The following is a 14,645-nucleotide window of genomic DNA, read 5'->3' as shown; positions in this document are numbered from 1 at the left end:
GACTCAAGAATAGTTGTTTTCTGAAAATTATAACTACTATTAATTCTAATTCACACATGGCTTACACGGCGCAACACCCGGACTTCCATCTGTATATATGTATATAGCGCCGCAGAATTGTGCACCCATCCCCCCCCCCCCCCCCCCCCTCTCCCTTTTGTTTTTGTTTTCTGTTTCTTGTTTTTTGTGCTAAATTATATGTATGCACTGAGTACGAGCAGCTTTTAATTTCATTGTACATGTGTAGTGACAATAAATGGCATATCATATATCATATCATTTCATGTGGCGGGGCTGTGAACTGGAAGTATCCTGAGCTAATCCTGCGACCACCATCATCGACTGCCACAAGTGATGGCTCCCACTGATTGTCGCTGGCAGCTTGCGTCCTTTTCAGGGCGGACGATGACAGCGTGGCCAACATTTGTAACAAGGTGGACAGGAAAAGAAGAAGTGTATTGTGCAAAGACATTGTGTTAACCTGTGGCCTCCTCCCTCCCACCCTGTTTAAGCCTTCACTGCAACAGTTAGTGAGGAGCAGGTACCCGCCCTGTCCCACTGGAATATATGCAATACTCCATCAGAATCCTTCTCCTAGTACAAGCTGACCAGGCAGGTCTCCACCCTGTGCCCTGTACATGGGTGACGAGTTGTCATCGAATGGGCTGACAAGTACAGCACAGGTACATCACCTCCCACAGCAGATGAACCCACTTGGCAAGGCTTGGACAGGACCTTGTAATCCTCATTCAACATGGAGATGGTGTGCTAACTCCTCATACCCCTCCTCTTCCCTTTCTGCTTGTAGGTGAAGGCTTTTAGACTTTAGAGACATAGTGCGGAAACAGGCCCTTCGTCCCACCGAGTCCGTGCCGACCAGTGATCCCCATACACTAGCACTAGCACCATTTTTACTGAAGCCAATTAACTTACAAACCTGTGTGTCTTTGGAGTGTGGGAGGAAACCCACGCAGGTCACGGGGAGAACATACAAACTCCATACAAAGAGCAGCCTTGGTGAAGATTGAACCCGGGTGGTTTACGCTGTGAGGCAGCAACACTACTGCTGCACCACTGTGCTGCCCTCTTCCCCTTCTGCTTGTAGATAAGGTGATGATAGATTCTGACATGTTGTCCACTGGAAGCATACCATTTGAACATGTTGCCAGCTAGAAGCATACTACAGTACATGTTGCCCACTAGATTTCCGTACCTGCTGGTGGCATTGAGCGGGTGTCTTGCTCAAAATTTACAGCACCAAGCTCCCTCTGGGATAAGTGTGAGGAGTCACACGTCTGGATCAACAATGGTTGCCAAACACTTGAACTCCCCCTCCCATTCCCACCCCTCTGTCCTGGGCCCCTCCACTGTCAGAGTGAGGCCCAGCGCTAATTGGAGGAACAGGACCTCGTATTTCGCTTGGGCAGCTTACATCCCAGTGACATGAATATTGATTTCTCTAACTTCAGGTAACCCTTGCATCCCCTCTCTCTCCGTCCCTCCACCACCCTAGTTCTCTAACTAGTGTCACTGCCCTCCTGATGTATTGTACAGTTTGTATGCCTCGTTGTCACCTTCCCCTCATCCAACAATGAACCAGTCTACATTTCCTTGAACTCCATCTACTTTGATCTGTCCTTTTCACACCTCTAGCCCTGTCATAGTGCTTGTTTCCCTCTCCCCTGAATCTCTGTCTGAAGATGGGTCTCGACCCAAAGCATCACCTATTCCTTTTTTCCAGAGATGCTGCCGTTCACACTGAGTTACTCCAGCATTTTGTGTCTATCTCTAGGTCAAAGTTTGGAATGGTTTTGGGGCAAGCACTGGGAATTTGGTTCAATCCGCCTGGGTTTGCTCTGGACCTCTGGCCCAGCGGGAGGTCAGCACGGAACGTCCTGCAGGCACTGCAGGGAAATGACTCCATGGATCCTGTGGCGTGGTTCCCACAGCAGACTGCCCAGCTTGTCTAGCAAAATGCCTCATCACCAGAACTCATCAACAAGTACCAAGACCTGGCTTGGCTGGCGGTGAGGGGAGCCCTCCCAGTCAGATCCTTCCTGCACCGTCGGAACCTCACTACCAGCACACACTGCCCTCGGGACGGTTGCTATGGAGAGGAGACAGTTGCCCACCTCTTCGCAGAGTGTGGATTTGCAAAGAGAGTCTGGAGAGGTTTGCAAGGGTCCCTGGAACGCTTTATCCCAAACAGCTCCGTCACAGAGGACTCTGTGATTTACGGACTGTTCCTGCAGCCCCATTCAGAGACTGACATCGAGTGCTGCTGGAGGGTCATCAACTCGGTGAAAGACGCTCTTTGGTCGGCCCGAGCGTTGTTCACCACCCAGCAGAGCGAGATGTTCGTCAGGGAATGTTGCCGACTGGCCCCACTGCAGACTGCAGCAGTACGTGCTGAGGGACGCACTGAAGCTCGATGCAGCCAACGCCAAGGCTCGGTGGGGGAGGACCACAGTCTAGGGTCCTTCCGCTGCTGGACGTGGGGGGCAGGGTGTGGTGGAGATACTCCTCAAAATAAGGGAAGGGATTCCATGCCAGGGGGCCACATGAGTGGCACGGGTGGGGGACAGATTTGTGACATTTGTGCAATGTATATAAACTGCATTGAACAATTTGTATGGCATCCGAAAATGTTGGATTAACTTTTTGCATGATTCATGTATTGTATATATTTATTACCGGAATAAAGTCTATTTTGAAATATTTAAAAAAAGATTCTCTGCATTGGAGTGTCTGGTGTTGTCTGGAGGTCCTAGGAAAGATCGGGCCTGTCTGACAGAACTCACCATTCTCCCATTCTGCCTGTACCCACACTCCCAGCCTGTACCCACACTCCATCTGTATCCACACTCCCAGCCTGTATCCACACTCCCAGCCTGTATCCCCACTCCCAGCCTGTATCCCCACTCCCAGCCTGTATCCCCACTCCCAGCCTGTATCCCCACTCCCAGCCTGTATCCCCACTCCCAGCCCGTATCCCCACTCCCAGCCTGTATCCACTCCCAGCCTGTATCCCCACTCCCCGCCTGTATCCCCACTCCCAGCCCGTATCCCCACTCCCAGCCCGTATCCCCACTCCCAGCCCGTATCCCCACTCCCAGCCTGTATCCCCACTCCCAGCCCCTGTATCCCCACTCCCAGCCTGTATCCCCACTCCCAGCCTGTATCCCCACTCCCAGCCCGTATCCCCACTCCCAGCCCGTATCCCCACTCCCAGCCCGTATCCCCACTCCCAGCCCGTATCCCCACTCCCAGCCCGTATCCCCACTCCCAGCCCGTATCCACACTCCCAGCCCGTATCCCCACTCCCAGCCCGTATCCCCACTCCCCCGCCCGTATCCACACTCCCAGCCTGTATCCCCACTCCCAGCCTGTATCCACACTCCCAGTCTGTATCCCCACACCTGTATGTCCAGCCTGTATCCCACTCCCAGTCTGTATCCCCACTCCCAGTCTGTATCCACTCCCAGCCTGTATCCCACTCCCAGCCCAGCCCAGCCTGTATCCACACTCCCAGCCTGTATCCACACTCCCAGCCTGTATCCACTCCCAGCCTGTATCCCCACTCCCAGCCTGTATCCCCACTCCCAGCCTGTATCCACACTCCCTGCCCGTATCCACACTCCCAGCCTGTATCCACTCCCAGCCTGTATCCACACTCCCTGCCTGTATCCCCACTCCCAGCCTGCCCCCCACTCTCCATCTCCCCGTTGCCCCACTCACCATTCTCACGGCTTTGTCCAGATCACAGTCGTTGAAGATGATAAGTGGTGACTTGCCGCCCAACTCCAGCGAGACCTTCTTCAGATTACTCACCGCACAGCTGGAGAGGAGACGTTATAGATCATTCAACATCATTTACAATTACGGTTCTTATTCCTCTCCTTCAGTTTAGTTTAGAGACACAGTTCGAAAACAGGCCCTTTGGCCCACCAATCCGTGCTGACCAGCGATCCCTGTACACCAACACTATCTTACACACTAGGGACAATTTACTAATTACCAAAGTCAATTATCCTGCAAACTTGGACGTCTTTGGAGTGTGGGAGGAAACTGACGCACCCGGTGAAACCCCACGGGGGTCACGTACCAACTGTGGCGATGTCAGGCAGCAAGCCCATCGCTGCGCCACCGTGCCATCCCATTTGTGGTGTTACTTGTGGCAACTGCAGCAATGAGGGTCAACAGACACACCCCTCAATCACCCCCATTACCAGATGGGTAATATTGGTCTGTAGGATTGCCAGCGCCCAATACATAGGTCAGAGACTCTGGCACTGACCCCCGACCCCAGGCACTGACCCACAGCACCTGCTGATCCTGTCCCTCCAGCAACATAACCCCCACCCCACCCCCCTCCAATTAACCTGCAGCCCCCCAACACCTGAGCAACATATCCCAAGCTTGCTGGTGTATCTCTGCTGCCAGTCACTGACACCTGCCCAGGTTGTGTGGACAGGCAGCGATCACAACCTGCCGCTCACATACACCACCCAATCTGTCCCGTGACCCTGTCCCGCTACACAGAACCCCCTCCTCCCCTCGCCCCACCCCCCACCACCCTCCGCTCTCCTCCCCTCCACCTCCACATGCCTTCTCCTCCACCCCCCCACTGAGGCCCAGCCCTCTCGCACAAACACCACCCAATGTGCCCTGGACACTTTCCCATTACACTGGAACCCCCCCCCCCCCCCCCTTCTTCCCCTCCCACCCCCCTCCGCTCTCCTCCCTGCCGCCTCTCCCCGTCTCCACCCTCACCGAGGCCCATCCTTCTCACACAAATGGTGAAACTGTGGATTTCTTTGCCAGACAGCTGTGGAGGACGTCGATGGATATTTTGAAGGCAGACATTGATAGATTCTTGATCAATACGGGTGTCAGGGGTTTATGGGGAGAAGGCAAGAGGATGAGGTTAGGAGGGAAAGATAGATCAGCCATGATAGAATGGTGGCATTGAGTTGATGGGCCGAATTCTGCTGCTAGAACTTATGAAACACCACGCAATCCGCCACTTGGATCCTGTCCAACCTTCCCCGGGGCCTGCCCTCTCATAGAGTCATAGAGTGATACAGTGGAAACAGGCCCTTCGGCCCAACTTGCCCACACCGCCCAACATGTCCCATCCACACTAGTCCCACCTGCCTGTGCTTGGTCCATATCTCTCCAAACCTGTCCTATCCATGAACCTGCCTAACTGTTTCTGAAGCATTGAGATAGTCCCTGCCTCAACTTCCTCCTCTGGCAGCTTGTTCCATACACCCACCACCCAGTCCCTGTCACAGCAGACGGCTGTGCCTGTGCTCACCCACCTTTTCATGATGTGTTTTCCGATGGGAGTGGATCCAGTGAAGCCCAGCTTGCGGATATCCGGGTGTTCCGACAGTCGCTGTCCCACCAGGCCCCCTGTGGGCCCCACCAGAGTATAGTTTAGAGATACCGCATGGAAACTGGCCCTCCCTTTGGTCGGTGGGGGCGCTGCAAGATAGTTGCCCTGCCAGCAGTGTTAGTCACTTCGACTTTTTTTGTTTTTATAGTATTTCCAAATGTCTGTTTTAATGTCTTCTTGTGTAGGGGGTGGTGAGGGGGGGGGGGTGAGGGGGGGGGTAAGGTGGGGGTGAGGGGGGGGGGGTAAGGTGGGGTGAGGGGGGGGATAAGGTGGGGGTGAGGGGGGGTGAGCGGGTGGTGAGGGGGGGTAAGGTGGGGGTGAGGTGGGGGTGGGTGAGGAGGGGGGTGGGGGGGGGGGGGGGGTAAGGTGGAAACCGCTTTCTGTCGCCTCCTCCACGGAGAGGCGATTTTTTCCATGTCGCCTCCCTCGTGGCCTAACACCAAAGATTGGTGCGGCCTTTCCCGGAGTCGGGCCCGGAGCTTCAGCAGCGGGCGCAGCATGGACTACATCCGATCCGACTACAACATCTGAAGCCGCTGAATGCGGAGCTTCTAGCCGAAGGCGCGGCGGGGACGTACGGACTTACTTACTATTGCCGGGGATCCCTGGAGAGGGCCTGTACATCTGGCCGCCCTCAGCGGCCACTGCGGAGGTTATGGTCCCGACCATGGGGGAGAAATGGAGGAGGACTGACTGTACTTTGTCCTTTCCAGCAGTGAAGCTGTGGTGGATGTTTGTGTTAAATTTTTATTGTGTATTGTGTGTTCTTTTTTGATTGTACCACTGCTGGCAAATTCACTGCACTTTATTGTGTATATGATGAATAAATCAAATTGATTGATTGATTGATCCCGCCCTCCGGGTCCACACAAACCATCCAGCAACTATTCACACTAGCTCCATGTTATCCCACTTTAGCATCCACTCCCTACACACTAGGGCTAATTCACTGAGGCCAATTAACCTACAAACCCACATGTCCGTTAGTTTAGTTTAGTTTAGTTTAGAGATACAGCATGGAAACAGGCCCTTCTGCTCCCCGAATCAGAGCCAACCAGAGATCACCCATACTGTAGTTCTATCCTACAATTTACAGAAGCCAATTAACCTCCAAACCTGCACGTCTTTGGAGTGTGGGAGGAACCCAGAGAACCCGGTGAAAACCCACGAGGTCACGGGAAGAACGTACAAACCCACGGTCAGGAAGGAACCCGGGTCTCTGGCGCTGCGCCACCGTGCTGCCGCAGCCAGTGCCGACACAGAAGACTGGCACCTGGAGCCTGGCCTTGTCCTGTACGGGGGCAGATGTTGCCAATGGCGACCCAACAGCTTTGTAATACGTACACCAGGGGGAGGAAACATGACACAGGAGGAATGACAACACACACCTCCACATTCAGCTAGAGTGTCTTTCCAGGTGCAGTCAGGCAACTGGATCATCCTAGAACAACCAGAGAGCAGTCCTGATCTACCTCATTGGTGACCCTCGGGCTATCCTTGATTGAACTTTACTGGCTTTATCTTGCATTAAACGTTATTCCCTTATCATGTATCTGTGGACGGCTCGATTGTAATCATGTATTGTCTTTCTGCTGACTGGTAACAAAGGTTTATCACTGTACCTCGGTACACCTGACAATAAACTACACTGGACTGAAGTGATTGAGGTGGGGGGGGGGTGGTTACCGACGTCTATGGGAGGCATTGAGCAATAGGGGCGATTGGAGCAACACCGCCGTACAGGTGAACAGTTCCGGTGCGAGTTACCTGAGCCAGGGAGGATGTTGATGACCCCTCTGGGAATGCCGGCACGGGCTGCCAGCTCGGCAAACTTCAGCGCGGTGAGTGGCGTCACCTGGTCGGAGACAGAACACGGCAAACATTCAGTGTGGGGTGGCTGCACGGCACGGATGTGGGTGGAGGGCTGGTAGAGGCCAGCGGCACTGGGTGGGTGGCAGTGTGTATGTGTGGGGGCAGGGGGGGGGGGGGGGGAGCACAGAGCAAGGGGGGGTACGGTGGGGAGCAATGGGGGTGGGGTAAGCATGGCAAGGGGAAGGAGGAAGGGAGCAGTATTGAGTGGGGCTGGGGTGAGTGGGGGGAGCACAAGTCAGTTGGGTTGGGCTAGTGGGGACAGTGGGTGCCAAGAGGTGGGGGGGGGGGGGGGGGCGGGCAGCATCTCTGGAGAGAAGGAGTGAGTGACGTTTCGGGTTGAGACCTTTCTTCAGACTGGTTCGGGATAAGGGAACCGAGAGATTTCGATGAGAGATGTAGAGAGATAATGAGCAACGAATAAAAGATATGCAAAAAAGTGACGATGATAAAGGAACGCTGTTTATTGGGTGAAAACGAGAAACTGGTGCGACTTGGTAATGGTTGACGATGCTGCGGAGGCAGTGAATGTTGTGACAAGGTACACAACATGTTGGTGCTTTAGTATCTACACTTCTGTACTACTGCAACCGCAATATTCACCACCCTCCTTCATTCCCCAGCACGGACGGAGCTGATCATGGACTTTAGGAGGGCACATCATCCGAGGACGTACACTCCATTGAGTATAAATGGGGATCCTGTGGATAGGGTGAACTGTTTTAAATATCTGGGAGTCCACATCTCTGAGGATATGACATGGTCATCACACGCCTCAGCACTCGTGAGTAAGGCAAGGCAGCGCCTTTACCACCTCAGGCAATTGAGGAAATTCAGAGTGTCTCCGAGGATCCTCCAGTGCTTCTACGCAGCGGCGGTGGAAAGCATCTTGTCCGGGAACATTACCATCTGGTTCGGGAATTGCTCTGCCAAGGACAAGAAGGCTCTGCAGAGAGTAGTGCGTTCGGCCGAACACACTATGGGAACTTCACTCACCCCCCTGCAGGAACTATACAACAGGAGGTGCAACTCCAGAGCAAACAAAATCATGAGAGACCTCTTCCACCCCTGCAACGGACTGTTCCAGCCGCTACGGTCAGGCAAACGCCTCCGTTGCCATGCAGTGAGAACGGAGAGGTTGAGAAGGAGTTTCTTCCCAGAGGCAATTCGGACTGTAAACGCCTTTCTCACCAGGGACTAACTGTACAGAACGTTTTTCCTTCTATTATTTATTATGCAAAATAATATGTGGGTTATGATTGTGTTTATAATTTGTTTGGTTGTTTTGTTGTTCCGCGAGCATTGCCACTTTCATTTCACTGCACATCTCGTATGTGTATGTGACAAATAAACTTGACTTGACTTGACTTGGACACAAAATGCCGGAGTAACACAGCCCACTCTCTGGAGAGGAGGAAAGTTGCCTGTCCTGCTGAGTTACTCCAGCATTTGGTGTCCAACTTTGGTGTAAACCAGCATCTACAGTTCTTTCCGACACAATTCATCCCCAAGAGTTAGGTTTCCCCTCGGAATCAAAACTGTTAATGAGGAAGACATATTCGGATATAAATGAGGGTGGCCAGATATCACAGCTGGTCATCGTGACCTGCTACAGCAATTCCAAGGCATGAGGTGCAGGGAGCGGTGGCCCTAGCCTGGTCCTGCACAGGCACAGCCCTCTCCCCACATTGAGCACAATGCACGAGGGGCTGACACCTATCATCAGGGATCCCCACCATCCCCCCCTCTCACTGCTGCCACTGGCCAGGAGCCTGATGTCCCACTCCATCTGAATTGGCTGTTCTACAGCCTACAGCCGCCAGGTTCTTCAACCAATCCACACAACCCCAGTCCCGTCTTGATAACACAACACTACGGCGCATAGCTTGCACTACCATATTTTCATTGTTTTACATCTTTTATTGCATAGTACTCCATATTATCTTGTCAAATTTGTGCCATTTATGAATAAATTATGTTGTGCATGTTGTCTAGTCTGTAGAATGATAGTGATACAGTGTGGAAACAGGCCCTTCAGCCCAACTTGCCCACACCAGCCAACATGACCCATCTACACTAGTCCCACCTGCCTGCATTTGACCATATCCCACTAAACCTGTCCTATCCATGTACCTGTCTAACTGCTTCTTAAATGTTGGGATATTCCCTGCCTCAACTACCTCCTCTGGCAGCTCGTTCCATACACCCACCACCCGATGTGAGAAAAAGTTACCCCTCAGAATTCGATTACCGGTAAATCTTTCCACCTTCACCTTGAACCTATGTCCTCTAATTCTCGATTCTCCTAGGCTGGGCAAGAGACTGTGCGTCTACCCGATCTATTCCTCTCATGATTTTGTACACCTCTATGAGATCACCCCTCACCCTCCTGTGCTCCAAGGAATAGATTCCCAGCCTGCTTGACCTCTCCCTATAGCTCACACCCTCAAGTCCTGGCACCATCTTCGTGAATCTTCTCTGTACCCTCTCCAGATTGACAACATCATTCCTGCAACAATGGTGCCCGTGATGCTTCTGCGAGCATGAGTTTAATGTAACCTGCCTTATCGTACTTGTGTATATAGAAACATAGAAAATAGGTGCAGGAGGCCATTCGGCCCTTCGAGCCAGCACCGCCATTCATTGTGATCATGGCTGATCGTCCCCTATCAATAACCCGTGCCTGCCTTCTCCCCATATCCCTTGACTCCACTAGCTCCTAGAGCTCTATCTAACTCTCTCTTAAATCCATCCAGTGACTTGGCCTCCACTGCCCTCTGTGGCAGCGAATTCCATAAATTCACCACTCTCTGGGTGAAAAAGTTTTTTCTCACCTCAGTCTTAAATGACCTCCCCTTTATTCTAAGACTGTGGCCCCTGGTTCAGGGGGTATGGAGAGAAGGCAGGTACAGGATACCGAGTTGGATGATCAGCCATGATCATATTGAATGGTGGTGCAAATGGCCTACTCTTGCACCTATTTTCTATGTTTCTATGGTTGTGGACTCGCCCAACATTGGGAACATTTTTCCTGCATCTAGCTTGTACAGTCCTTTTGTAATTTTATATATTTCTATAAGATTCCCCCTCATCTTTCTAAACAGTGAATACAAGCCTAGTCTTTTCAATCTTTCCTCATATGACAGTCCCGCCATCCCTGGGATCAATCTCGTGAACTTACGCTGCACTGCCTCAATCACAAGGATGTCCTTCCTCAAATTAGGAGACCAAAACTGTACACAATACTGTATATAAGTTTATATATATATATATATATATATATATATATATATATATATACTATATATATATAATACTATATATATCTTTTCCTTCGCTCCATAGATGCTGCTGCACCCGCTGAGTTTCTCCAGCATTTTTGTGTACCTACTATATATAAGTTGTCGACTTGGTTCTGGCAGCTCAGCAGAGCAGCAATAGACTGTCAGCGAGCTGTGGGCAGGAGGGTGGGTGATCTCCACATTCTGGGGATCATTTCCAGTTGTGTTGGTGCCTGTCTGTGAGTTGGTCAGGGCAAGTAGTGTCACACACGTGTAGGAAGGAACTGCAGATCCTGGTTTTAAACCAAAGTTAGACACTCTAACTTTTCTCATTTCTCTAACCAGGTAACCTCTGCATCCCCTCTCTCCTCGTCCCTCCCTACCCTAGTCACCGTGCTAGTTTCACTGTTTGTGTCACCCGTTAGCACCTTCTCCACAGCCAACAATGGACCATTGTGGGCTCCATCTTCCCTTAATCTTCATTACTTTTTTGCATATCTTGTATTCATTTGTTCTGTATCTTTCTACATCACCGTCTATATCTCACATTTCCCTCTCCCCTGACATTTGGTCTGAAGAAGGGTCTCGACCCAAAACGTCACCTATTCCCTTTCTCAAAAGATGCTGAGTTACTGCAGCTTTTTGTGTCACATACACACTCTGTGTAGCGGGACAGGACCTGCTCTGTGTGCTGCCATGCTCCAGTTTACAAAGGGGGACTAGTGCAAGTCAGTGGCAAGGTACCTGTGCTGGCTTCAATACCAATGTGTTGCCGGCTGCCAGACATGCTGCACTCTTCCACGCCAGCATCATGAGGGGGTAGTTCCAGGGAATGATGATCGCACAGACCCTGCAAAACACAAGAGGAAAACAGGAGAGTGGTGGGCAGCACGGTGGCGCTGCAATAAAGGTTCCATCCTGACCGCGGGTGCTGTCTGTACGCAGTTTGTACGTTCTCTTCGTGGCCTGCGTGGGTTTTCTCCGGGTGCTCCGGTTTCCTCCCACACTCCTAAGACAATAGGTGCAGCAGTAGGCCATTCGGCCCTTCGAGACAGCACCGCCATTTAATGTGATCATTCCCAATCAATACCCCGTTCCTGCCTTCTCCCCATGTCCCCCGACTCCACTATTTTTAAGAGCCTATCTAGCTCTCTCTTGAAAGCATCCAGAGAACTGACCTCCACAGAGGCAGAGAATTCCACAGGCTCACCACTCTCTGTGAGAAAAAGTGTTTCCTCGTCTCCGTTGTAAATGGCTTATTCCTTATTCTTAAACTGTGGCCCCTGGTTCTGGACTCCCCCAACATCGGGAACATTTCCTGCCTCTAGCGTGTCGAAACCCTTAATAATCTTATATGTTTCAAGACGTACAGGCTTGTGGGCTAATTGGCTTGGTATAAAAGTAAAATTGTCCCTAGTGTGTGTAGGATAGTGTTAGTGTGCAGGGATGGCTGGTCTGTGAGGACTCGGTGGGCCGAAGGGCCCGTTTCCGCGCTGTATCTCTGAACTAAACTAGTGAGCAGTCACACCCAACATGGAACACCATTGACTGAAGCAACTAACACTTCATGTGTTATCTTACCCAAGAGGCTCCTTCTTAGTGTACGTCAAATTATGGTTGGGACGTGCTTGGTTAATGGGGATTGTAGAGCCCTGAAAACAAAATGGAGAGATTTTCAGTTTTTACATTCCAATTTAATTTACTCTTCAATATAATAGTCAATTCAGTTTCAGGTGGAAGTGAAATGAGGGAGGTGTTAAAATGTGAGAGATTGATCGATTGAATGATACTTCATTATGACATGTGAGTCACATGTGAACTCTTTGTTTTGTGTAGCATACACAAGGTATGCAAAGAGGCACCACATCGAGGGCACCGACAACGTTACAAAGTGTTCCATACTGTCCCCATCTTTGTCCTCTCACGCTGGGGAGTAATTGGCCGGTTTCCATGCTGCATCTCTAAAGTAAACAAAGCTAAACCTCTTACTGGGGGAGTCGTTGAAAAAGTGACTTTTCAAACAAGAACCTGGAAATAAGGCCTGGATAGAGTGGATGTGGAGAGGATGTTTCCACTAGAGGGAGAGTCTAGGACCAGAGGTCACAGCCTCAGAATTAAAGGACATACCTTTAGGAAGGAGATGAGGAGGAGTTTCTTTAGTCAGATGGTGGTGAATCTGTGGAATTCATTTGCCACAGAAGGCTGTGGACGCCAAGTCAATGGATATTTTTAAGGCAGAGATAGATAGATTCTTGATTCGTACAGGTGTCAGGGGTTATGGGGAGAAGGCAGGTAAATGGGGTTGAGAGGGAGAGATAGATCTGCCAAGATTGAATGGCTGAATAGACTTGATGGGCTGAATGGTCTAATTCTTCTCCTCTCACTTTTGACCCTATGAACACACTCATAATCAGACTGGGACTTTGCTTCTGGACTATTGCACACCTCCTATTAACACAAAACAAACATGCGCAGCGGTAGAGTTGCTGCCTTACAGCGCCAGAGACCCGGGTTCCATCCTGACTACGGGGTTGACTGTATGGGGTTTGTACATTCTCCCCATGACCTGTGTGGGGCTTCTCCGGGTGCTCCGGTTTCCTCCCACATTCCAGAGACATGCAGGTTAGTAGGTTAATTTTGGCTTGTAAACTGTCTCTCTCGTGTAGGATAGGATTAGTGTGCGGGGATCACTGGTCGTTGCGGTCTCGTTGGGCTGAAGGGACTGTTTCCATTTTATTTAATTCACATGTTTAATCAATAATGTTTTATTATTAATGTTTTATGTTTTATGTATCATTCCTAACTGTCACTGTATGTCATGTTGTCACTTGTGGGCAGAGCACCAAGGCAAATTCCTTGTATGTGAATACTTGGCCAAAAAACTTATTCATTCATTCATTAAAAATACCCACTGACTTGGCCTCCACAGCCGTCTGTGGCAATGAATTCCACAGAGTTACCATCCTCAGAATGAAGAAATTCCTCCTCATCTCCTACCAAAAGGTACGTCCTTTAATTGTGAGGCTGTGGCCTCTAGTCCTGGACTCTCCCACTAGTGGAAACATCCTCTCCACATCCACCGAATCCAGGTCTTTCATTATTTTTATTTGGTAAGTTTCAATGAGGTTCCCCCTCATCCTTCTAAACTCCAGCATGTACAGGCCCAGTGCCGTCAAACGCTCATCATATGTTACCCCACTCATCCCCGGGATCATTCTCTGTGAATCGATTCTTCACGTGTGGGAGGCTGGCTTTACCTGTATCTTGTCACTCCATCCTGCAAAGTATCGGAATGTTTGGATGGACATTCCAACGTGGGTCTTCAGGGCTAGTGTGTAAACAGCGCCGGAATCGATGGCTTCTATCGTGGCGAGTTCCTCCTGGTGCTCTTCCATCAGATCTGCCAGTCTGTAGTTAAATACATCCAACATTGGACCATTACAACTGTGGTTTAGTTTAGTTTATTGTCACATGTACCGGGGTACAATGAAAAGCTTTTGTTGCGTACCATACAGTCAGCAGAAAGACAATACATGATTACAATCGAGCCATTTACAGTGTACAGATACATGATAAGGGAATAACATTTAGCGCAAGGTAAAGCCAGCAAAGTCTGATCAAGGGTTACCAATGAGGTAGATAGTAGTTGAGAACTGCTCTCTGGTTGTGGTAAGATGATGTGTGGAGCCTCCCATTCACCACCTTGCTGTCGTGCTCTTACAATGAGCTATCACCCCTACCCTGGTGTGTGAGCATGGAACTGCACTGGCAGATTTGACCAGATCATAATTTAGACCAAGATTCCTACCCATCTGCGGAGCCACTGCCTCACAGCTCGTGATGAAGGTTCAATGCTGCCCCTTGGATGCTGCGTTGTGTATGCACAATTCCCCAGGTCTTCCCGTAGTAAACACTGCCCAGTCCATCATCAGCTCTGACCTTCCTTCCATCGAGGGGATTTATCGCAGTCGCTCCCTCAAAAAGGCTGGCAGTATCATCAAAGACCCACACCATCCTGGCCACACACTCATCTCCCTGCTACCTTCAGGTAGAAGGTACAGGAGCCTGAAGACTGCAACAACCAGGTTCAGGAC

General features: G+C 50.7%; 1 protein-coding gene across 1 annotated transcript in view; it reads right to left on the bottom strand.

The window, feature by feature from the left end:
• LOC129707620 (mitochondrial 10-formyltetrahydrofolate dehydrogenase-like) overlaps positions 1-14,645 on the bottom strand; it is a 97,529-nt gene that overhangs the window by 17,952 nt on the left and 64,932 nt on the right. Inside the window, exons 13-18 of the mRNA XM_055652749.1 lie at positions 13,809-13,959; positions 12,133-12,203; positions 11,296-11,401; positions 7,169-7,256; positions 5,325-5,418; positions 3,739-3,838 (exon numbers count right to left, since the gene is read on the bottom strand). Coding sequence (XP_055508724.1) covers positions 3,739-3,838; positions 5,325-5,418; positions 7,169-7,256; positions 11,296-11,401; positions 12,133-12,203; positions 13,809-13,959 — 610 coding nt within the window. The remainder of the gene's footprint in view (positions 1-3,738; positions 3,839-5,324; positions 5,419-7,168; positions 7,257-11,295; positions 11,402-12,132; positions 12,204-13,808; positions 13,960-14,645) is intronic.

Source organism: Leucoraja erinacea, chromosome 22 (assembly GCF_028641065.1).
Source record: "Leucoraja erinacea ecotype New England chromosome 22, Leri_hhj_1, whole genome shotgun sequence".
NCBI lineage: Eukaryota > Metazoa > Chordata > Chondrichthyes > Rajiformes > Rajidae > Leucoraja > Leucoraja erinaceus.
The sequence above is the reverse complement of the archived record's forward strand: the minus strand, read 5'-3'. Positions and strand labels throughout refer to the sequence as shown.